We start from the raw sequence: 24,309 nt of genomic DNA, 5'->3' as shown, positions 1-24,309 counted from the left end.
GCCCAAGAGCAACTGGTTCCCTCTGATAATGGAACTGAAGCTGAGGCGGGTCCCTCTACCGAACCCAGCACTATCTCAACGGGTTCAGAAGTCGACTGTCTTCGCTTCATCACAGAGAACCCAAAACCTTCATCTCATAATTTTCTCGCCTTAGCGATTAAGAAGATTTGGGATCTCAAAAGGCAGCATAGACTTCTTAGAAGAATACAAGTCCAAATCAACCAGAAGACAATATGAATCGTCTTGGAAAAAGTGGGTTGCTTTCGTTAAAGCAAAAGGACCGAAAGAAATCTCAATAGACTTTTGTCTGTCCTTCTTTATCCACCTTCATGAACAAGGTCTGGCAGCCAACACGATAACTACGTGTAAGTCGGCCCTGACTAGACCTCTTCTATACACCTTCAAAGTGGACCTGACGAACGAAATCTTTAACAAGATCCCAAAGGCATGTGCTAAACTTGGGCCTGCAGCTCCTCCGAAGCCCATTTCATGGTCCTTGGACAAGGTCCTACATTATGCTTCAACCGTGAACAATGAAGATTGTTCTCTTAAGGATCTAACTCAAAAAGTTATTTTCCTGTTTGCTATAGCCTCAGAGGCTAGAGTTAGTGGCCCTATCCACAGACAAGGGCCATACAGTATTCAGTTCACAGAAGTGGGAGACCTGAATCTTTTTCCTGATCCAACCATTCTCACCAAAAATGAGCTACCCACTAAGAGATGGGGTCCCTGGAGAATCTGCCCTCTGAAGGAAGATGTCTCTCTGTGTCCAGTAGAATGTCTAAAGGTCTATCTTCGAAGAATTTCAGACTTCAGGGGAGGACAGCTCTTTAAAGGGGAAACTTCAGGATCAATCTTATCCCTAAAGCAACTGAGGGCGAAGCTCACCTACTTCATTCGCAGAGCGGATCCTGACAGTACAGTACACCCGCAGGTCATGATCCAAGGAAAATTGCTTCATCACTGAACTTTTTTCAGTATATGGACTTTGAGCGTCTTCGCTCATATACTGGATGGAAGTCATCCAGTGTTCTACAAACAATATGCGAAGCAAGTGCATGAACTAAAGCGTTATGTGGTGGCAGCAGGTAGTTTATTAAAACCTGTCGTCTAGTACTGCGATGAACAGTGACTTGATTGGGACCTTCAAGTAGGGTGGAAAGGTGTTGACACCTTCCTGTGCAATACCTTTTAAATGAGTGTCACCATGGTGACACTAAAGACTGTTCAAAATCTCAGGTGTGGAATTATACAGATAACACTTGTGCCGTGTGTACTTGTACACAGTGTGGATAATTTACAACGTTTACAAAAAATTATATTGGAAAATTTTATCAAATTTTCAAATTTCATAGTGGCACTAATCATTTCTTCCCTTTCAGGTGGAAAATTTTTCTGTTTAAAACTGTATGTATAATTCCTGTAATATACATTACACTTATTCTAATTTTACTCATTTATCGTAAATAAATCTCTATTAACATGCAATTGCATCTTATTTCGCCCCACAATTAGCACATTAAAAGTAGCCAGAGTTCTCTTGCTTATTTACCTAAGTAAACATCATATTATTGTATACTTACAAACATTGAACATAGTTGATACTTATTGTCCCGACAACATATACAAACTGTGAGACTTTTGTATATCTAGTTGATACTTATGTTTGTTCCTACAATATATGCAAACCTTGAGACCCCTTTTCTACTGTTTAGTATGACTCTTCTCTGCACGGGGCAGGAAGCCCTAACATTGTCCATGATTAGTGGTAATACGTATAACGGTAACGTCATGTCTAATGGTTCGGATGACCATAGAAAAATTGTCCCAAGGTTAAGGCACCTATAAAATCCACAGATACAGTACTTTCTAGTAATTCTCTGGTAAACTTCCATCAGGACGACATGCCTTGAGCCCAAAAAACGGATTTTGAAGCGAAGCGAAAAATCTATATTTGGGTGAGATAGCCATGTCGTTCTGATGGACCCACCCTCCTTTTCCATAGAAAAGACTTAGGCAAGATCCCTCCCGAAACTACTATATCTGTAGCACCATGCTCAATGCTACAAGGAATGATCGCCATCTTGGATACTCGTAGTAGTACGGGAGGAAGGGTAACCTTGATAACGGCTCCCCTTCTGTTTCGCCACTTTTCCCCCTCGAAACGAAAACACTATTCGGGGTGAAGATTGCCAAGTGTCGTATCAAGATATACGTCCCCTGATATTATGCGATATCTAAAACAGAAATTTTAAGGATATTCATGCCAGGAGTTAGAATTCTGGAGACCTAAAGGTCAATTCTCTGGGAATATCACTGTAGCCAAATATCCCTTAGAAAGCTACCAACAGGACGACATGGCTATCTCTCCCAAAAATAGATTTTTCGCTTCGCTTCAAAATCCGTTTATTATGATAAACTTGCTTGGTACTTTTATTGTTCATTCCTACATCAAGGCTCCCTAAAAAAGGTATTTAAACCCTAAGTGTACTAATACGCTTAGTCTAAGGGTGTCATGAGTTGCCAGCTGCCTCTCATTGTTGCCAGTTTTTTAGTTAGTGTTCCAGCTTTGTACTCTTTTTCATGTTTTTCTTTCTTCTTGGTTCTTTTTTTGTTGCTCTCTGCTTACTAGTTGTTCTTTCTTTGACCTTATGTAACTTCGGCATTGCTATAAAGTTCACAAGAATGTTATAAAAAGACATTGTACTTACAAACAACAAGTAAACAAACACACATGCATCATACCTCATACGTCTTTGGAGTCACTGGCTGGCCTTCTCGTAGATTGTAGTTCTTTGCCTACAATCTCCCAATACCTTCCCATCTCTGCCAGACGAACGAGATTTCAAAACATTTGAAAATATCGCTGTATATATATGCAATAATAAACACGTCAAACTCAGTCATGCAGACGACGCAGTTAGGATGACGTCATCATTCAAATACCGCTTTATCTTCCTTATTTGTAAAAATAATTGCCTAAAACTTCTGGAGAGCATGTAGAACATGTTTCTGCATACATAGAAACAATAACTTGATTTTTTATTTTTTCGAGTTATCAATTTATCCACCACAGCAGACAGTCCCCTTGAGAGGAAAGCAAGGATGATTTCTCGAGGTTTATCACGATCCCAAGATCCTAACAAAACTCGAATATTCTGTCTTAGTGCTTTAGAAGAATTGCTACCGAGTCTGCTAGAATCAGCCAGTCGTCGAGGTATCTTAATAGACAAATGCCGATCCTGTGAGCCCAAGATGACACTGGGACAAACTCCCTTGTAAGGACCTGAGGTGCTGTGGAAAGACCGAAGCAAAGCACCTTGAACTAGTACAGTATTGCCTATTCTCATGCATTATTCGAAGATATTTCCTTGAAGACGGATAGATTGGGATCTGGAGGTACTTTATGTGTCTTTGAGAGCCAGGGTACATACAAAGTCCTGTGGCCTTGCTTCCTGTAGAACGGTGTCTGCCGTCTCCATCCTGAACAAAGTCTGAAGAACAACTTGTTCAGAGCCGAGAGATTGATGACTGGTCTTCAGCCTCCAGACACCTTTTTCACAAAAAGAATCGACTGAAGAAGCCTGGGGAGCTATCAAGACCTCTTGAAGAGCGCCCTTTTCCAACATGATCTGGACTTCGGCCCAGAGGGCCAGCTCCTTTAGCGTAGGAGCTCGATGGAACTAGATCCAGAGTCAGTGGAGGGAGAGATCGAGTGAAAAGGACGTGATACCCTGAACAAGTCGCAGAGACTGTCCAAGGATCGGACCTGTGATGCAGCCACCTCTGCCAGCGGCGTTGCAAGCATCTCCCCACTGGTGGGCATGTGAGAGAATTGCCCTCCCAAGCAGACATGGCCTTTGCCACTTCCCTTACCACCCTTGCCTCCTCTGGAGGGTTTGGAGCCCTTTGAATCTTGGGCAGGAAAGAGCTGTTTGAACATCTAGTTAGAGGACCCTGCCGTCCTGTTGGTCGAGGGTTTGGTGGATTGCGGCTGTTTCCTGGTAAGTGGTGGAGCCTTACCATGGGACCTGGATGTTAAGGCCCTGTAGAGAAGGGAGTTGTTGGTGGACTTACTCCATCACTCAGCCACCCTCTCAACCTCTTCCGGCTTAAAAAGAGCTGAGCCGTCAAGCATGGAGTTCTTGAACTTTGTGATCTCAGCCTTGAGAACCTACATGTGGAGCCTTTCAATCACGACATCCTACCTCCTTAAAATTGCGTTCGCCCATAAGTTAACAATCTGGTGGGCGGGGAATTTCAAGGTGCGAGTGCCCCACAAGAGAAAAGTTTCCATGGACTTGCAGACTCCTTAGACCAATCCTTGGTTCTAACAAGCTAGCCCACAGATCCCAACCACATATCAAGCCACGTTGTAGCCTTCATGCATATTTTGCCACCTTCTCCATGTTCAGATTCCCAGACGCCGAAAACAGAGCTGAGAGCCCAGAAAGCCTTTCGAATGCAACCCTCTTAAGAGTGCCTCAACGCAGGAATCAAGAGGCAAAACCGGAAGGGGCTCGTCCATGACCTCGTAATATCTCCTCTTCTGGATAAAGGGAGGTGGGAGGAGTTTGGAGTACAAACCTGCTCAAAGAGAGCTAGAGGAGCTGGCAATCTGTGAGAATGCCTTCTTTCCTGCTGCTGTCAATACCTTCAAACAGGGCAGGGTTACAATGGCTCTAAGTGTCGTTGGGTACCATGTACAATACATGGTCCAAGACCATGTCTTTGCCTTCCTGAGGAGCCGTCTCATGGTTAGCCTACCCATTGATGGCTCTCATGCAGGCTAAGACTTGCCATAAGGCATACTCAAACTCCCTTCAATCAGCTGCTGAGCTGAACTCAGGACTAGCAGCCCAAGGGAGGTAGTCATCGTCAGAGTCCATTTCTTCAACCACCTCCAAACTCTCACCCATAGGAGCCCGGGGTGGGTTAACAGCGCCAACTGAAGGAATGCCGCTTACTGACCCTCTTTATACTGGGGAATATCTCCTTCCTCTCTTACAGGAGACCTGCAGGTGCCTTAGAGTTCTTGAGCACAGTCTTGGTATCCTTACCCTCTCTGCGAGACGGCCGATATTCCTCCAACAAAAAAGGTCTGGAAAGCTCCTGCCGTCCCGTGGAGGTCTGAACCTCTTTTGCAGGAGGTTCTTTGTCTTCCGGCAGTGGTCTGGAGACGGGATGAAGCTCCGGTGGTCCAACCTTTATTGGAGAGGGTCTGAAATAAGGCATGGGAGAGATCTCCCGCGGAGATCCTAATCCTCTGCTTGAACGAGGATGATGAAGGTAGGTGTGAGGAGGAGTTGGCTTCGTCAACCTCCTCTTCTGCTTTGTGGTCAGGACCGATGTTAACTGCAGGCGAGAGAAGTCTTTTTAAATTTTGGCACCACCTCTCGCAGCTCTACAGTCTCCAGATGGGCGAGACAGACATGGGGGGTTCCAGGGCCCTGTAAGAAACAGGTCTCCTCTTAGGAGTCAATTGGAAAAGCAGAAGAGGAGGAGAAGGACACCAACTTCTCTAAAGGGATCCTAGGAGTAGAATCTACTCCTAACTTCTGCTTAGCAGGTTGAGTTGGGGGCACAAACGTCTGCCTTTGCTGGGTCATGTTTAAAACCACCTGCCTGATGGCTTTGATCAAGGTGTGAAACCATAAAGGTCGTTTCCCCACAGTTGACAGGTCCGGGTTATCCTTGGGGAGGCCTGTTGGTGGGATCGCCCCCCTAGGGAACGCTTTCTCGAAACCTGGAACTGAGGGAGAGAGGGTTGCTTACCTTGATCAATCAGCACAGGCATCTGCAGATCTTCCTCGGTGATCTTCCTGGGGCGAATTGGGGTGATGGGAATACCAGCAAACTTATTTGAAGTTTCTTGAACCCTTTGGGGAAGGGAATAGGCCATCCACGTCTTGCTGGTGAGGCCTGATGAGGTGTAGGCTAATCCAATACTGCTGCTACCTCTCTGGAAGGCTGGGACCAGTACTATCACGTTGCTGGCCCTTGGTTGCTTGCGGGAGCACGTGAAGTGTGAGCAAAAGTATACGATCCCCAAAAACCTAACATCCACTTACAAGCCAGCGATCGTGCACAGGGGATGGTGAGTGCACTGGAGAATGGAGGGAAGGTCTTTGGCCCCTTCGGAGAGCTGGCAAGCGACGAGTGGGGGAGCAACGCATTGGCGAGTGATGTGATAGCAAGAGGCGAGCTGGAGATCAATGAGCAGGCAAGTGGCAAATTGGCGTACAGTGAGCAGGAGAGCGTTGCGCTGGCTAGCAGCGATATGGCAAGTAGCAAGCTTGCGAGTGACGAGATGGATAGTGGTGTGCTGGCAAGCGTCGACTAGAAGAAGACCATCTAGGCAGAGGATGAGATGGTAAACAGCGAGCTGGAGGGCTATGTGCTGACGAGAAGTATTCTGGAGCATGGCGATCACGAGGAGAAGAGTGATCGCGAACTGGAGAGCAGCAAGCAGAGAATGAGAGTCCAACAGGCGAGAGACGATCAATCATGAGTAGGGGAGCAACAATCAGCAGAGTGACGATCACGAGCAGGTGAGTGACGATCAAAAGATGTTGAGTGACAAGTACGGCCCGGCGAGTAACGATAACGAGAGGAGCGGCAATCATGAGCAGGAGAAGGGCGGGAAGATTGTCAATATGGAATTGGAGTGCTGCCAGAACGTCTGGGCGTGTGAAGAGGACTACGGTCCTTGGATGATGAAGAGATCCGAAGATAACATGGGTTCCCTTTGTCAGCAGAAGGTCAGCATTGGAGAGGAAAGCAGGCATGCTAGTCTCGTCAGCAGGTGAAGTTGAAAAGTATGCCTCGCCGACAGCAATAGGCATCATTTATTGCACCAGCTAAAGAAAGGACTTCTACTTTGGTGGATACCGGAGAAGGAACCCTCTGGGCCCCGCACTGCAGAAGTTCTACTAAGACGGCCTTAAAAGGAGGCCCTGCAACACCCACGACAGCCAAACATGCAACACCTCAGAAAGTGAGGAGGACTCAACCAAGGGAGGGGATGAAGTTGCTTCTCTAAAAGACAGTGTCCCCGGATCCTCGGGGTTGTCCTGGTGTTAGCTAGTCTGTAGTCATACTCAACTGCCCCTTAAAAGAAGTTGAGAGCAGGAGCTTTGGGAAGAGTCCAGGGGGTCAAGGAATATGCCCGAGGTTTCTTCGCCCTTGAGGAAGACCACGAAGGTGAAGAATCTCTCCTGGACTTTTTTCTTGCGCCGATGCCTAAGCCTCTCCCACTGAGAGGCAGACCACTCCTTACACTCTTCACAGCTGTTACCCTGGTCACAGCGGCATCCCCTGCAGGTGGGAAACAACAAATGGGGTCAATCTCAATGAAGGACATGAAGGTATAGCAAGAGCGGCCTTCAGGCCCTGGGCAAGTCAGCATGAGGACACAGAAGAAGAAGCAAACACACCTGAAAAAAAAAAGAATCTGAAAAATCAATGGCCAAAGTCTTTTGAGGGAGCAGAGAGCAGACACATCCATTCTCCTCAAAGCCAAAAGAAAAAGTGGCTCAGATTCACTAGTGTGTGAGTGAGAGGAGTAGCTGGCAACCTCCAATAACCACCCCACTAACTAGAAGGTTGGGTAGTTGTCACCTTGCTTTCAAGTCTTAATGGCTAGTTCTCCAACTTCGGCGAAAGATAATCCCTAATAGATAGCGTAAAGTTTGTAGTAGTGTCGGAACAAAGAAAAATTCGAAAATATCTGTCAACATTCATAGCCAGCAAAAACATCCATCCTCACAAATGGCTGGAATCAAAGTGGTTTGTCAATGAACATGCAGGGGATTGGTGCTTTCTTTGTCACTAGACTGGTAATTACCAGCCAGTTGTTGACACCTTGTTATAATTTTCAACTGCTGTATTCCAGCTTCGCTATTATCATTCTCCTACGGAAATGATGAAGGTGTGTTATGTTGTGTGGGAACAACACTTATATTTGCACTTTCCCCTTTCAGTGTTGACATCAACAAATGCTGGTTCACACTCAAAATAATATAATTATGGCCAAGTATAAGAAGATGCTGTTGATACATGAGGTTACTGATAAAGTATTCTGAAGAATCTTAATAGGCAAAACACTCCCTTTTCCATGAAATAAAGATATAGTCTTTTGTGGAAGGTCTACCACCCATATGCACTGCATCAATATTGGTGTTTCTTAACCATGTCTAAAGATAGAAGATCAATAGTAGTAGAGTGCATGTACCAACTACTGTCGAGCCTCAGGTACCAATCACTAACCTAATCCTTCCATGTGGTCTGGGGATGGGCTTGCATGAAAAATCTAATTTTGCTTTATAAAAGATTGTTTATTTCATCATTATAACTCAACACACATGTTCTATGAGCCCGAAGTTACTAAAATTCTAATAATCCAGAAAATCTTTTGGAGACTACAGTATATGTTGAGAACTAAGGCTATGATTAATTATGGGATTCAGGTGAACAGCAAGGAACCAATATTCTTATACATACCAAATGATTCTAGTGAATAAGGCTACTTAGTGAAATATAGATGCTAGTGAACCTAGAACCCTACATTTGGAATTAGGAATGAAATAAAAATAGTTCCCTTATGTCCTCCAACAGAGTCAGATTCAAGTAAAGTGGATAATACAGTATCACAGAAAAACGGTAGATCTTTTCTTAAATATGAGTTATCAGGAATCATCAAAAAGCTGAAACTTTATGGATCCCCTTCTCCTGTAAATATACAGTACGATATCCTTTTACAATTAATTCTCATTGTGAATCCAATGATCTCACCAAAGTACTAACTCCAATCAAGTCATTTTACTTTTCCATTCATGACTATATCAAAAATTTTGAAAGTAATTTGTATTTTTTTCTAGCAATACAAATGTATTTTTTCCTAACTATACAAAACTGAGTCCTTTACTATGAAAGAGTTGATAACAGCAAAGCCGGAACACAGCCGTTAAAATTATAACAAGGTAGGGATAGTAGGCATGAGCTGCCTCCTGTCACCTACTTCTCCAGAGACGTCAAGTGTCACAAGAGCTTCTACCACTGGTGAGCAGGGATAATCGACTGTTGCAGAAAGGGTAGAGCTGCCTTCTGCAAACGTGACAGTCTTTCTCTAAACAGGAAAACTCTCCCTAGGATGGTGTCAATGTCCACTGCCAAATAGAGTAACCTCTGCACAGGTGAAAGGCCAAACTTCTCATTTATCATTATCCCCAGGTCCAGACAAAATGAACCAGAATCAACCAATCGTTCAAGTAACAGAGCAGGCAGGTCTTGTTGGCGTGTGCCCACGAGGAGATTAGCTCGAAAAACCTTTGTGAAAACCTGGGTTCTCGTCGCCAAGCTAAAACATGGGACCTTGAACTGATGGACCTTGCCTGCTGCCACCAATTGGATATACAGTACTTCATGGAGGAGAGGTGAACCAGGATCTGAAAGTAGGCATCTTTCAGAATCTGAAAGTAGGCATCTTTCAGAATCTGAAAGTAGGCATCTTTCAGAATTCGAAAGTACTGTAGGCATCTTTCAGATCAAGTACCACCATGAAGTCTTGCAGTCTCATCGCTTACCTGACCATAGCCGCTGTCTCCATCTTGAAGAGTTTGGTGAATGAAGTCGTTGAGAAATGAAAGGATGATTACCAGTCTCCAGTCTCCAACCTCTAGACACCTTACTTACAAGAAAGTGTCAACTGAAGAACCCTGAGAGCCATCGCTGACCTCTTGAAGTGCACCCTTCGGCAAAATGCTCTGCAATTCTTTCTGTAGGGCAAGATCTTATGCTGACCTCTAACAATACAACAACAACGTTGTCAGGGCATGAATTAGAGCAGGGAAAGAGCTGACGAACAGGAGGTGGTATCCAGACCGGATGACCTTCACTCTCTATATTTCTAGTCCTTGGAACCACCATTCCCACACTAGAGGTGGAATGGGGGAACACCCTCCCTAGTGAAGGTGTTTACCTCTTCCTTTTCCCCTACCTCTATCTCAACACTGAGCAGATGAAGTCCTAAGAATTGACTGTTGTGGGCGAGCTCCTCTCTGCGTTGGTCTTCAGGTATGTTGGGTGGAAGGCTTTCCTTGTCCTGATGTCGAAGACTGGGATTGGCAAAAGGACACTGCCCTTTGTAAAATGGAGTCCTGCGTCTTCTTTCTCCATTTCTCGACTGCCCCTTCTATCTCTGCGGGTGAAAAGAGAGATGGCTCCTTGCCGGTGGAGTTGCGAATATCAAGTCCATCAAGGTGAAAAATTTGCTTATGAAGCTTAAAAGTCACAGCCTCCTGACACTTGAGCACCGAGTTGGCTGCCTGGTGCATTAAGAACTCTACCACCCTAGCCCCTGTTAGGATGATGTCCTTAAGGGCCTGCTTCTTACTTGAGTCAGTTAAATCTTTGGTGTCCATTAAGAAGGCAATAATGCTAGACCAGTGTTCTATCCAGGAGGCCACCTTCATCGTCGTCATGGATGTGACCTCTATAGCCAATAAAGAAACCAGAACCACACTTAAACGTTCTGAAGACCAGCTTAGAGCATCACAGGATCAAGTGGAAGATGGGAGGTGAGAGCCTCACGTGTACAGTAGTATTTACGTTGCTTTAGGAGGCCTGCCATGATCAAGCAGGAAGATCTCCCCACCCTAAGCAAGTACTTGGAACTAGAGACCTAGATCTCCAACTTGCCTAGTGTTTCCTTGGCCAAAACTGACCAAGGAATTTTGACCCAGGGTCTGGCACTGAAGTATCGCCTTTAAGAGGTGAGGTCACTGCTTCTCAGTGGCAGTTCACCTTACTTATGCAGTGCAAAACTTCCAAGAAAGTCGAGTCTGTTTCCCCCTTGTCTGCTTTTGAAGGATCGGGAACTGCTGGCTTTGGAAGGTCTCCTTCAGAGTCTTGAGACTCCAACTCGGCGTCCTACTCCTCAGGTTCGTCTTCTCCAGGTCGATGAGAAGGGCCAGCTGGTGTATCCTGATCTGGGATTCTAACCAGCAGAGGGTAGGAAAGTCTAGGTTCCAGAGGACTCCTTTAGATCAGTCTTGAAGTTTTGCTTTCTCTTTTATGGGCGCCAGCCGAGAAGGGAGAGAGAATGCTGGATATTCTCCAGTCTACTGCCGCACTGTCATCTAGAGGGCGGCTGACTGGTCAAGAATCACCCTTCTTTTTCACTGGTGACAGATGTTCTGTAAAGAACTTAATTGGTGAGAAACAATTCTTTACCAATGACTCTCTGTGAAAGCATAGCGTTTAAGAAACATAGGCTTAAAAATATACACAATTCTATATTATTTGGCTAAATCGTATTTACAGGTGTCACCCCTGGGTGGTATGACAGGGATTCTGTCCCTTTTACACTTCTTAAGAGCTCAATTTAAAGGGGTCAATGCTGGGAGATGAACGAGGAGAAGCCGTATTCTCCCACCTTAAGCCCCAACTTGCTTGGGAGAGCAGCTGTAACTCCTCTAGGGAAAGTTCCTCTGAAGAAGGTTACCTGTCGTATGTCTTGTACACACTGGTAATTGGTCCCTTTTGGCAAGTCTAGGATGAGCCTTTGACAGGTATCTGGAGCTTTCTACAGAAAAATTTTCTACCTGCCCAGAGCCTGGCTTTGTTGATCTCCGAGAATGAGCCCGTACTTCTTCCACTGGGAGGATGGCCACTCCCAACAATCATCACAAGGGGAAACTAAGGAACAAGCATGCCCTCAGCAGTGAGGACACAACTGACGAGGATCCACATCAAGGGCATTCATGAAGGTAACAACGGTCTTGAGCAGCATTCCCTGACATTTTTGTATATAGGGTAGCATTCTCTATGAAAGCAATCACTCAAAGCAAACATGCTAGAAAGAAAAAGTAAAGAATGAGTAAATTTCTGCTGAAAGAGAATTACCTGTCCGTTGTTTACACCTCGTTATTATTTCAACTGCCATGCTCCAGCTTCGTTGTTATCTATTCTACTATAGTAATGGACAATGGTTTGTATTTGTCTTGGAACAAACATATTTTATGCTTATCACACCAGCAGTTGTGACTTTTATACCCGACTATATAGGAATCAAATTCCTCAGAGCTTTGAAAATGTAAATTTGCATCTCCCAGTACCTGCATGTAAAATACGGTAGTATGCAACAGTATTCAGATCCAAGTCATTTTTGGAAAAAGTAGAAGATAGATGCCTCTTTATTCACTAACTAAAACTCTTACCTGCACCACTTCAGCATCTGACATATTGTTGTAAGCTTTGAGAATAACCTGCCTGAATTCGTTGGAGACCATGTTCATCAAGCCATGTTTTTCAGACTGACCCTTAAGGAAGAAATAAAGGTGTAATTACTTACAATTAGCATTTGCTAACTGCAAGACCAGCAATCAAGAAGACAACCCAACAATACAAACTACCAGCTAAGATGAAAAGATGATCACAGTTTTACTGTTTATGAAAGGTGAAAAATGAAAGGGAGGCAGTAAAAGAACGAATTAGTCAAGAAATAAATGAACTGATGAGTTACAAACAGATGAATACATTACTAGCAATCCTAAACAGAAGAAAGTAGTGAAGGGAGAATTCTCACCTGTTAAAAGTGCTGCATACCAAGTATAGCAGTTGACTGATGGGTACCTGAGGTTGTGCAGGTGTTGTGTAATTACTGATATTCTTCTGTCTATGATACACTCTTCATGAATTTTCTTAATAAATTGTCTGTCCTTGAACCAAAAAGATAGAAGACCACCTAATTTTACCTTTACATCTTCTTCTGTGACACATCCAACGCAAACCATCCACCAAGCATCAATGGAGATTTCAGAAGGAAGTAATGGTAACAGATCGCGAACATTCTTTTTCCGGAAAAGTTTACGAGTTGAGCGGCACTGATTCATGAGGTCTATGTACTGATTTCGACCGATACCCAACAGCCTTAAACCTGAGAGTACAGTAAAGTCAATCACTATCTTAAAAAATAGCAAAGTTTATGGCTGATGTTTAAGTAAACAAACACATAAAAGTAATAACTTTATAATATTCTCATGTACTATTTCAGAGACGCTTTTATACCCATTTCTATAAATGTAATTACATTACTGCTAGTAGAGAGATTCCCTATTAAATGTTTTCTGAAAAGATATTGAAGAAAATTTAACTTTCTTACAAAATTAATCTCAATTGGAAGACTAATCAGCACCTTCATGGCAGGTGATGAAAAGGATAAATTTATATAGAAAAAACATAATTACAAAATCAAATAGTACAGTACATACAAAATAATAAAAATTATAAAAATAATTCACACAAATTCAAACATAAAAACACAAATATTCAGACACATTAGTACATCTAAAAACATAATTGATTGGTAAATTTATTACTTTACAAATGTCCTTATTTTCAGTCTAATTGAGGAGACCAAGATTTGAATTGTAATTAAAAACCAGCAACACAATATTTATTATTATTATTATTATTATTATTATTATTATTATCATTATTATTATTATTATTATTACTATTATTATTATAATTATTACTTGCTAAGCTATGACCCTAGTTGGAAACATTTTATTTTCATTATAAAATAAATTTTTGAACATATTTACCTGGTAGTTATACATATAGCTCACGTCCCTGATGTCACGGCAGAAAATTCAAAACTCGCGCCAATCGCCGATTGGATAGCCAGGTGTACTACCTGTGCGCCCTAGCGAGGTACCTTGGAACCATCCCATGCTTCCTCATATCTTCCATGCCTCTAGTCTCTAGAGGGGAGGAGAGTGAGAATTTAATTATATATAACTACCAGGTAAGTATGATCAAAAATTTATTTTATAATGAAAATAACATTTTTAAACATAAAACTTACCTGGTAGTTATATATATAGCTGATTAACACCTTTGGTGGAGGGTTAGAGACAGCCACTATAGTTGGAATTCTGCTTAAGAGTTAAATAAAAAACAAGCTTAAGGGTTCGTACCTGATAAGGAAACTGACTTCAATGATACTCTGCCATTATGTCCGCTTTCCTTACAAGATCCAGCGATCCTCTCAGGGGCTGAAGATCTCTAGGAGCTGTCAAACCAGTGAACACACCTCTCTGTGACAGAGCCTCCTCTAATACCCAGTTCCGGGCGCTCTCAAGGAACAAAATTGACCACCTGACCAATCAATGATTGCGGAAGACTGTCGCAATCTCCACAAGACAACCATAAAAACAAATTAAAAGTTCCAAGAGAAGAAAAGGTATTAGGATTATGGGAATGTAGTGGTGGATCCTTCCTCCACTACAGTACTCGCTGCTATGAACGGTCCCAGAGTGTAACAGTCCTCATATAAAGTCTGGACACTTTTCAAATAGTGTGAAATGAACACAGATTTGCTCCTCCAAAAGGTTGTGTCCATAATGCTCTGCAATGAACGATTTTGTTTGAAGACCACTGAGGTTGCTACAGCTCTAACTTCGTGAGTCTTGACCTTTTAAAGTCTAGTCTGTCTCACTGCAATATGTATAAGCCTCTCTAATTAAAAGTCTGATGAAGAATGACAGGGCATTCTTAGACATCTGCAAGGAGGGTTTCTTGACCGAGCACCACAGGGCTTCCGACTTGCCTCTCAACTCCTTCGTTCTGTCCAGGTAGAACTTCAGGGCTCTTACTGGACATAGGACTCTCTCTAACTCATCGCCAACCACATCCGAAAGATTCGGAATCTCAAAAGCCTTAGGCCAAGGTTGAGAAGGGCGCTCATTCTTGGCGAGAAAACCCAACTGCAATGAGCAGATAGCTTTGTTATCCCAAAAACCCACGTTTTTACTGAACGCATGGATTTCCCTAACTCTCTTGGCTGTTGCCAGACTAACCAAGAAAAGGGTTTTCATCGTGAGGTCCTTCAGAGATGTAGAGTGCAAGGGTTCAAACCTGTCACTCATAAGGAACTTCAGAACTATATCCAGATTCCAAGCTGGTGAATCCTGGTGACGTTGCTTCGATGTCTCAAAAGATTTAAGAAGGTTTGTATGTCTTTATTATTTGAAAGATCCAAATCTCTGTGCCTGAATACAGTTGCCAACATGCTCCTGTATCCCTTGAAAGAAGATGACGAAAAATTGCACTTCCTTCGCAGGAATAAAAGGAAGTCAGCAATCTGAGTTACGGAGGTACTGGAAGAGGAAACAGAGTTGACTCTGCACCATTCTCTGAAAACCTCCCACTTGGATTGATAGACTCTGATGGTCGAAGACCTTCTTGCTCTTGCAATCGCTCTAGCTGCCTCCTTCGAAAAACCTCTACCTCTTGTGAGTTTTTCGATAGTCTGAAGGCAGATAGCTGAAGATTTTGGAGACTTTGATGGTACCTTTCCAAGTGGGGCTGTTTGAGTAAATCTACTCTTAATGGAAGGCTTCTAGGAGTGTCCACCATCCATTCCAGTACCTCTGTGAACCATTCCCTTGAGGGCCAAAAGGGGGCTACTAGGGTCATTCTGGTCCCTTCGCTTGACACAAACTTTTGCAGCACCTTGCAAAGGATATTGAAAGGTGGAAAAAGGTACACATCTAGATTGGAGCAATCTAGCAGGAACTCGTCAGTGTGTACTGCTTCAAGATCTGGCACTGGGGAGTAATACGTCTAGCCTCTTGGTCTTTGAGGTCGCGAAAAAGTCTATGCAAGGGCAATCCCAAAGTCTCCACAGACTCTTGCAAACTTCTAGATGGAGTGTCCACTCTGTGGGTAGGACTTGACCTCTCCTGCTGAGGCTGTCTCCCATTACACTCTTCTCCCCATGGATGAACCAGATAATCAGAATTACATTTCTTTCCTTTGCCCAGATGAGCAGATTCCTCGCCGTCTCGTAAAGGGAAATCGAGTGAGTTCCTTCTTGCTTGGCAATGTAAGCCAATGCTGTGGTGTTGTCGGCATTGACTTGCACTACTTTGTTCAGGACTGACCCTTCAAAGCTTTCTAGGGCCAAAAGGACAGCCAACAGTTTCTTTTGGTTTATGTGGAAGGACTTTTGAACCTCCGTCCACACCCCTGATACTTCCAACTTGCCCAGTGTTGCTCCCCACCGCGAGTCTGAGGCGTTGGAACACAACACAAGGTCTGGGTTCTTCTGTTCTAATGGGTAACCTTCTTGAAACTTGACTGGATCGTTCCATCACTGAAGGCAACTTCTTATTGACTCCGTGACTGGAATACACATAGTCTCCAAATCCTTCTTCCTGTTCCAGTGATAATTGAGGTGAAACTGGAGAGGTCGAAGATTCAGTCTTCCTAGAGAGACAAACTGTTCCAACGAGGAGAGGGTTCCCAACACTCATCCACTTCCTCGCAGAACACTTCTGCTCTCCTAGAAACGATTGTACTTTCAAGATGGCTTGCTCCGTCCTTAAGGGAGACGGAAAAGCCCGAAAAATGATATTTTAATTATAAAATAAATTTTTGAATATACTTACCCGGTGAATATATAATAGCTGCAACTCCGTTGCTCGACAGACAAAAAAAACAGTAAAAACTCGCCAGCGATCGCTATACAGGTTGCGGGTGTGCCCACCAGCGCCAACTGTCGGCCAGATACCACTCTCGATGTAAACAAAGACTCAATTTCTTCTCATCCCACTGCGTCTCTATTGGGGAGGAAGGGAGGGTCGTTTAATTTATATATTCACCGGGTAAGTATATTCAAAAATTTATTTTATAATTAAAATATCATTTTTAAATACTGTATTTAACTTAGCCGGTGAATATATAATAGCTGATTCACACCCAAGGAGGTGGGTAGAGACCAGTTAAATATGTTTACATCGTATAAGCTAAGAGTTTTTATTTCATTTTGGAAGTTATCAATATAACAAAAACAAAATAAATAGGTACCTGGTAAGGAAGTCGACTTAGACGATTACTCTGCCTTGTAAGTACGTCTTCCTTACGGAGCCCAGCAATCCTCTTAGGATGCTGACAGACCCCCAGGAGCTGAAGTATCAAGGGCTGCATCCCATACAACAGGACCTCATCAAACCCTTAATCTGGGCGCTCTCAAGAAATGACTTTGACCACCCGCCAAATCAACCAGGATGCGAAAGGCTTCTTAGCCTTCCGGACAACCCATAAAAACAACATTAAAAAACATTTCAAGAGACAGATTAAAAGGATATGGAATTAGGGAATTGTAGTGGTTGAGCCCTCACCCACTACTGCACTCGCTGCTACGAATGGTCCCAGTGTGTAGCAGTTCTCGTAAAGAGACTGGACATCTTTTAAGTAAAATGACGCGAACACTGACTTGCTTCTCCAATAGGTTGCGTCCATAATACTTTGCAGAGATCTATTTTTCTTAAAGGCCACTGAAGTTGCTACAGCTCTAACTTCGTGCGTCTTAACCTTAAGCAAAGTTCGGTCTTCCTCACTCAGGTGTGAATGAGCTTCTCGTATTAGCAATCTGATAAAGTATGACAAAGCATTCTTTGACATAGGCAAGGATGGTTTCTTAACTGAACACCATAACGCTTCAGATTGGCCTCGTAAAGGTTTAGTACGAGCTAAGTAGAACTTAAGAGCTCTAACAGGGCATAAGACTCTTTCTAGTTCATTGTCTACGATCTCCGATAAGCTGGGAATATCGAAAGATTTAGGCCAAGGACGAGAAGGTAACTCATTTTTGGCTAGAAAACCAAGTTGCAGAGAACAAGTAGCTTTTTCCGACGAAAATCCGATGTTCTTGCTGAAGGCATGAATCTCACTGACTCTTTTAGCCGAGGCTAAGCATACCAGGAAAAGAGTCTTAAGCGTGAGATCTTTCAGGGAGGCTGATTGTAAAGGCTCAAACCTGTCTGACATGAGGAATCTTAGGACCACGTCTAAATTCCACCCAGGAGTAGCCAAACGACGCTCCTTAGTGGTCTCAAAAGACTTAAGGAGGTCTTGTAGATCTTTATTGTTGGAAAGATCTAAGCCTCTATGCCGGAAGACCGATGCCAACATGCTTCTGTAGCCCTTGATAGTGGGAGCTGAAAGGGATCGTCCTTTTCTCAGGTATAAGAGAAAATCAGCTATTTGGGCTACAGAGGTACTGATCGAGGATACAGAAACTGACTTGCACCAGTCTCGGAAGACTTCCCACTTCGATTGGTAGACTCTAATGGTAGACGCTCTCCTTGCTCTAGCAATCGCACTGGCTGCCTCCTTCGAAAAGCCTCTAGCTCTCGAGAGTCTTTCGATAGTCTGAAGGCAGTCAGACGATGAGCGTGGAGGCTTTGGTGTACCTTCTTTACGTGTGGCTGACATAGAAGGTCCACTCTTAGAGGAAGACTTCTGGGAACGTCTACTAACCATCGAAGTACCTCGGTGAACCATTCTCTCGCGGGCCAGAGGGGAGCAACTAACGTCAACCTTGTCCCTTCGTGAGAGGCGAACTTCTGCAGTACCTTGTTGACAATCTTGAATGGTGGGAATGCGTAAAGGTCCAGATGTGACCAATCTAGGAGGAAGGCATCTATAAGTATTGCTGCTGGGTCCGAGACTGGAGAGCAATAGATTGGAAGCCTCTTGGTCAGCGAGGTTGCAAAGAGATCTATGGTGGGTTGACCCCAAGTCTTCCAGAGTCTCTTGCACACATCCTTGTGGAGGGTCCATTCGGTTGGAATTACTTGACCTTTCCGACTGAGACAATCTGCTAGGACGTTCAAGTCGCCCTGGATGAACCTCGTTACTAGAGAGATGCCTCGATCTTTTGACCAGATGAGCAGGTCCCTTGCGATCTCGTACAACGTCAGTGAGTGGGTACCTCCCTGTTTGGAGATGTACGCCAAGGCCGTGGTGTTGTCTGAGTTTACTTCCACCACTTTGCCTCGAAGGAGATACTCGAAGCTTCTCAAGGCCAGATGAACCGCCAAAAGCTCCTTGCAGTTGATATGCATGCTCCTCTGACTCGCGTTCCACAGACCTGAGCATTCCCGACCGTCCAGCGTCGCGCCCCAGCCCAAGTCCGATGCGTCCGAGAAGAGAACGTGGTTGGGTATCTGAACTGTCAGGGGAAGACCCTCTCTTAGGCTGATATTGTCCTTCCACCAAGTCAGGCAAGACTTTATCTTTTCGGAAATCGGGATCGAGACCGCCTCTAGCGTCTTGTCCTTTTTCCAGTGAAAAGCCAGATGGAATTGAAGAGGACGGAGGTGTAGTCTTCCTAGTGATACAAATTGCTCTAGGGATGACAGCGTCCCTACCAGACTCATCCACAGCCTGACTGAGCAGCGTTCTTTCTTCAGCATCTTCTGGATGGAGAGCAGGGCTTGATCTATTCTGGGGGCCGACGGAAAAGCCCGAAAAGCTTGACTGTGAATCTCAATCCCTAAATACAGAATAGTTTGGGATGGGACCAGCTGCGACTTTTCCAAATTGACTAGGAGTCCCAATTCCTTGGTCAGATCTAGAGTCCACTTGAGATCCTTCAGACAGCGACGACTGGAAGAGGCTCTGAGAAGCCAGTCGTCCAAATAAAGGGAGGCTCGGATGTCCGATAAGTGGAGGAATTTCGCCACATTCCTCATCAGCCTCGTAAACACGAGAGGAGCTGTGCTTAGGCCAAAGCACAGGGCCCGAAACTGGTAAACCACATCTTCGAAGACGAATCTCAGAAAGGGTTGGGAGTCTGAGTGAATGGGGATGTGGAAGTAGGCATCCCTTAGGTCTAGAGAGACCATCCAGTCTTCCTTTCTGACCGCTGCTAAGACTGACTTTGTGGTCTCCATGGAGAACTTCGTCTTTGTGACAAAGACATTCAGAGCACTGACGTCTAGCACCGGTCTCCAACCTCCTGTCTTCTTTGATACTAGGAAGAGACGGTTGTAAAACCCCGGTGATTGAAGGTCCGAGACTTTGACCACCGCTCCCTTCTCTAGCAAAAGAGACACTTCCAGTTTCAGGGCTTGTCTCTTTTCTTCCTCTCTGTACCTGGGAGAGAGATCGATGGGGGACGTCGCTAGAGGGGGTTTGCGTACAAACGGGATCTTGTACCCCTCTCTGAGCAACCTCACAGATTGTTGGTCTGCGCCTCTCTTCTCCCAGGCTTGCCAGAAGTTCTTGAGTCTGGCTCCTACTGCTGTCTGAAGTTGCGGGCAGTCAGACTCTGCCCTTAGAGGACTTGGATCCTTTCCTCTTCCCTCGCTTCCCTTCGGCACGAGCACCTCCCCTGCTGGGGGCTCTGCCACGAAAGGGCGGGATAAATCGAGACGCTGGAGTGTCTATCCTCGGTCTAGCGGACAATGTAGGCAAAGGGGGAGCTTTGCGAGCCGAGGACGCAACTAGATCATGAGTGTCCTTCTGAACTAAAGACAAGGCAATTTCCTTAACCAGGACTTCAGGAAACAGGCACTTGGACAAGGGCGCAAAGAGTAGCTCAGATCTTTGGCATGGCGTCACTCCAGCGGACAGGAAAGAGCATAGAGACTCTCGCTTCTTCAGGACTCCAGATGTGAATGAAGCGGCAAGTTCGTTGGACCCATCACGGACGGCCTTGTCCATGCAGGACATAATGAGTAAGGAAACATCCTTATCCATAGAAGAGATTTTCCTACTCAGGGCTCCTAGGCACCAGTCTAGGAAGTTAAAGACTTCGAAAGTCCTAAATATACCTTTGAGAAGGTGGTCCAGGTCCGATGGTGACCAACAAATCTTCGAGCGTCTCATGGCAAGGCGGCGGGGAGAGTCTACAAGACTTGAGAAGTCGCCCTGGGCAGAGGCAGGAACTCCCAAGCCGAGAACTTCTCCCGTGGCATACCAGACGCTCGATCTAGACGAGAGTTTAGAAGGGGGGAAGGCAAATGCTGTCTTCCCTAAACTCTTCTTGGTCTCTAACCAATCGCCCAACAGCCGCAAGGCTCTCTTGGATGAGCGAGAGAGAACGAGTTTAGTAAAGGCAGGTACAGCAGCAGGAACGCTTGATACAAATTCCGACGGCGGCGAACGAGGAGCCACAGAAACAAAGTGGTCAGGGAACAACTCCTTAAACACCGCCATGACTTTTCTAAAGTCCAAGGATGGTTGAGTTGCCTTAGGCTCGTCAAGTTCTGAAGGTTGATCATCTTGTGGTTCAGCAACGTCCTCATCTGACAGTTCCTCATCCGAAAACTGATGAGAAAACGGCACAGGAGTGGGCAACGTTTGACTCGCCGAGTCCGGTCGCACTGGTGCATGCGTGACGGAGCCGGACGCAGCGTCATGGAACTGTTGAGCAGTCTGGGAACTGTCAACAACCATCGGTGCGCGAGGACGCACAGCGTCCACCCGAGACTGTTTAGACCGTCTTGGTTGTGCAGTCAACACCATACCGGGTTGCGGAGGTTGATGCACCACGTCAAAACAAGTCACCTCTGCTGGTTGGTGAACGTCCTGAACGTAAACAACCACCTCCGTGCGTCGCCTAACGTCAACGTGCGGCTGGCAACTCACACTGGGTCGCATCGGTGGAGGTACTACCCCAACTGGTTGCCGCGAGAAAGTTACCTCAGCGTCAACAGGACGCACAACAGACCGCTTGGATGGTTGTTGGCCAGAAGGTTCTGCGGCAACCTTCTCCGCATTGAAGTCCTCCATCAAGGACGCAAGTTTGGACTGCATGTCCTGCAGTAACACCCATTTAGGGTCTACGGAAGCAGGTGCGGCAACAGACAGGGTGAGCGACTGAGGCGGCACAACTTTGCCTCTCTTAGGCGGCGAGCTGTCATCCGAAGACGGCAACGGGTCCGAACTGTCCCAGTGGCTACAACCGGGACGTTGGACTTGTCCTGAAGGGACCGACTTACGCTTCAAAGGTCTGGAGACCTTGGTCCAAGGTTTCTTACGAGAAACACCTTCCGACGACGAGGTATAAATGGGCTCTCTCGTCTTACGTTGGTAGGGGCGATCTTGGGGAGATACGCCTGATACCATAGAGGGAACGTCTGTTCGCTGATCAAGGCCTCTCGAACCCATGAGTCGTACGACACTGCTTCTCCCCTGGGCTTGGGAGCTTGCAAGAGGTCCCGGACTAGGAGGACGACAGGCACGAACAGACGAACCCTCAAGCGCAACACTGTTCACAACACTTTGAGAAACACTAGGCACTGTAACACTTTCCGCCGTGGCACTTTTGCACTTTAGTTCCTTTACGTCCGCCATGAGTTGATTGCGGTCACTTGCAAGGGCCTCAACTCTCTCCCCCAAGGCATGGATTGCACGCATCATGTCTTGCATTGACGGTTCCTGAGTGCTAGGAGGGGGGTTAGGAACAACCACTACAGGGGAAGGATCAGGTTCAGGGGCATGTGGAGAGGAAAAATCTATCGACCTAGAAGAACTTCTCCTTACCCTATCTCTCTCTAGTCTGCGTGTATACTTCTCAAATTCGATAAAATCGAATTCCGAAAGGCCCACGCATTCCTCACACCGATGTTCCAATTGACAGGTTTTACCCCGACAATTGGAACAAACAGTGTGAGGGTCGAGAGAAGCCTTTGGAAGACGCCTATGACAGTCCCTAGCATTACATTTTCTGAACTTGGGAACTTGTGAAAGGTCAGCCATTTTGAATTAGTCAAGGGAAAATTCCAAAAAACGATCTAAGTCATCAACAAAGAATCCGATCCAAAAAAGAGTTCAAGGATTTATTTGAAGAAAAACACCTGTACTGCGAAAGCTCAAACCAAATTAAAGTACTTCACCAAATATGATGGGAAAAACTCCAGGTTCAACAGCGAGTAAAGTACATCTTGTCGACACGTCGACAGAGAAGAAATTGAGTCTTTGTTTACATCGAGAGTGGTATCTGGCCGACAGTTGGCGCTGGTGGGCACGCCCGCAACCTGTATAGCGATCACTGGCGAGTTTTTACTGTTTTTTTGTCTGTCGAGCAACGGAGTTGCAGCTATTATATATTCACCGGCTAAGTTAAATATTTAAAAACTCAACTCCGAATCACCATCCCTAAATAGAGTATCTCTTGTGATGGTGTCAGAAGAGATTTGTCCTTGTTGACAAGAAGACCCAATTCTTCTGTCAAATTCAATGTTGTCTGAAGATCCTTCAGGCAGAGATCGTAAGAGCAAGCTCTGAGAAGACAATCGTCTCAATACAAGAGGCTCTGATACCTCTTGAGTGGAGAATCCTTGCTATATTGAGCATAAGTTTTGTAAAAATTTGAGGGGCGGTGTTGAGGCCGAAACACAGGGCTCAAAACTGAAAAACATCTCCCTTGAATACTAACCTCAGATAATGCTTGAAGCTCGGATGAATAGGGATGTGGAAATAAGCGTCCTGGAGGTCTAGTGAGACCATCCAGTCGCCCTTTCTTACTGCTGCAAGAACTGACTTCGACGTCTCCATCGAGAACTTTGTCTTTTGGACAAATGTGTTGAGAACACTTACGTCCAGAACTGGACGCAATCCCCCCGAGTTCTTGGGAACCAGGAATAGGCGGTTGTAAAACCCTGATGTATCAGAACACTTGTTACCTATATCACACCATTGACCTCTGCAGGAAGGGCAAAGGGTGTGAGCATCGGTATCCTTAGCGGACATGAAAGTACTGCAGAAGCGGCCCTCAGGTCCAGGGCAGGTATGCATGGCTAGCAGAAGTCAACACGCACACACTGAAAACAGAAAAAGCAAAAATAGCATTAATGTCAGTCAAATATTTGGAGAGTATGAAAAGCGGCAACGACCGTTCACCATCCGAGCCACAACCAAAGTGAGCTCAATCACAGGTGTGTAAGTGGAATGGGTAGCAAGCTACCACACCCTACCCCCGCTAACTGGCAGGATGGATAGTTAACCATGGCTAAATTTTAATGGCTCGTCCTTTCAAATTTGCCGAAAGTAATACCCCTAATAAATAGCATAGGTTTGTATTCCAATTACGGAACAAATAAAATTAAATGTCTTCATCAAATGTTACTACACACACTGGTATGCTGCCATGTCATCTTGCAGGACTGAAAAATATTATTGTTCTTTCAAACTGACAACCATTACACCATAGCCCCGAAACATGGTAAAAACACTAGGGAAGATCTGTGATGACCAGTAGGGTAGTTTCCAAGGTTATTCATTTCCAATTTAAAATGGCCCACCTGTTTCAAAGGTTATAAGTTAATCAGTACAGCCAGAATAATAAACCCTATTCAGTTACAGAGTTCTGTTTGAAAAACAGAACTCTACTTCCAGATCACGTTTAGGCAAAGTTTACAACCTGTCATGTTAGAGAGTAAGTCCACTGTCTTTAACAAGAAGCATAATGTACTTGAGGAAGGCAAATGCAGCACCCTTGACATGAAT

At 44.9% G+C, this 24,309-nt stretch overlaps 1 protein-coding gene across 2 annotated transcripts in view; it reads right to left on the bottom strand.

The window, feature by feature from the left end:
• The window catches only part of LOC137646053 (protein FAM91A1-like), a 243,008-nt gene that overhangs the window by 187,596 nt on the left and 31,103 nt on the right, over window positions 1-24,309 (bottom strand). Inside the window, exons 4-5 of one of the 2 annotated variants that reach the window (XM_068379206.1) lie at window positions 12,756-12,937; window positions 12,219-12,320 (exon numbers count right to left, since the gene is read on the bottom strand). In XM_068379206.1, the coding sequence (XP_068235307.1) occupies window positions 12,219-12,320; window positions 12,756-12,937 (284 nt within the window). The remainder of the gene's footprint in view (window positions 1-12,218; window positions 12,321-12,755; window positions 12,938-24,309) is intronic. The other variant, XM_068379207.1, reaches the window with a different exon arrangement.

This window comes from Palaemon carinicauda, chromosome 8, assembly GCF_036898095.1.
Source record: "Palaemon carinicauda isolate YSFRI2023 chromosome 8, ASM3689809v2, whole genome shotgun sequence".
Taxonomy (NCBI): Eukaryota; Metazoa; Arthropoda; class Malacostraca; order Decapoda; family Palaemonidae; genus Palaemon; species Palaemon carinicauda.
The sequence above is the reverse complement of the archived record's forward strand: the minus strand, read 5'-3'. Positions and strand labels throughout refer to the sequence as shown.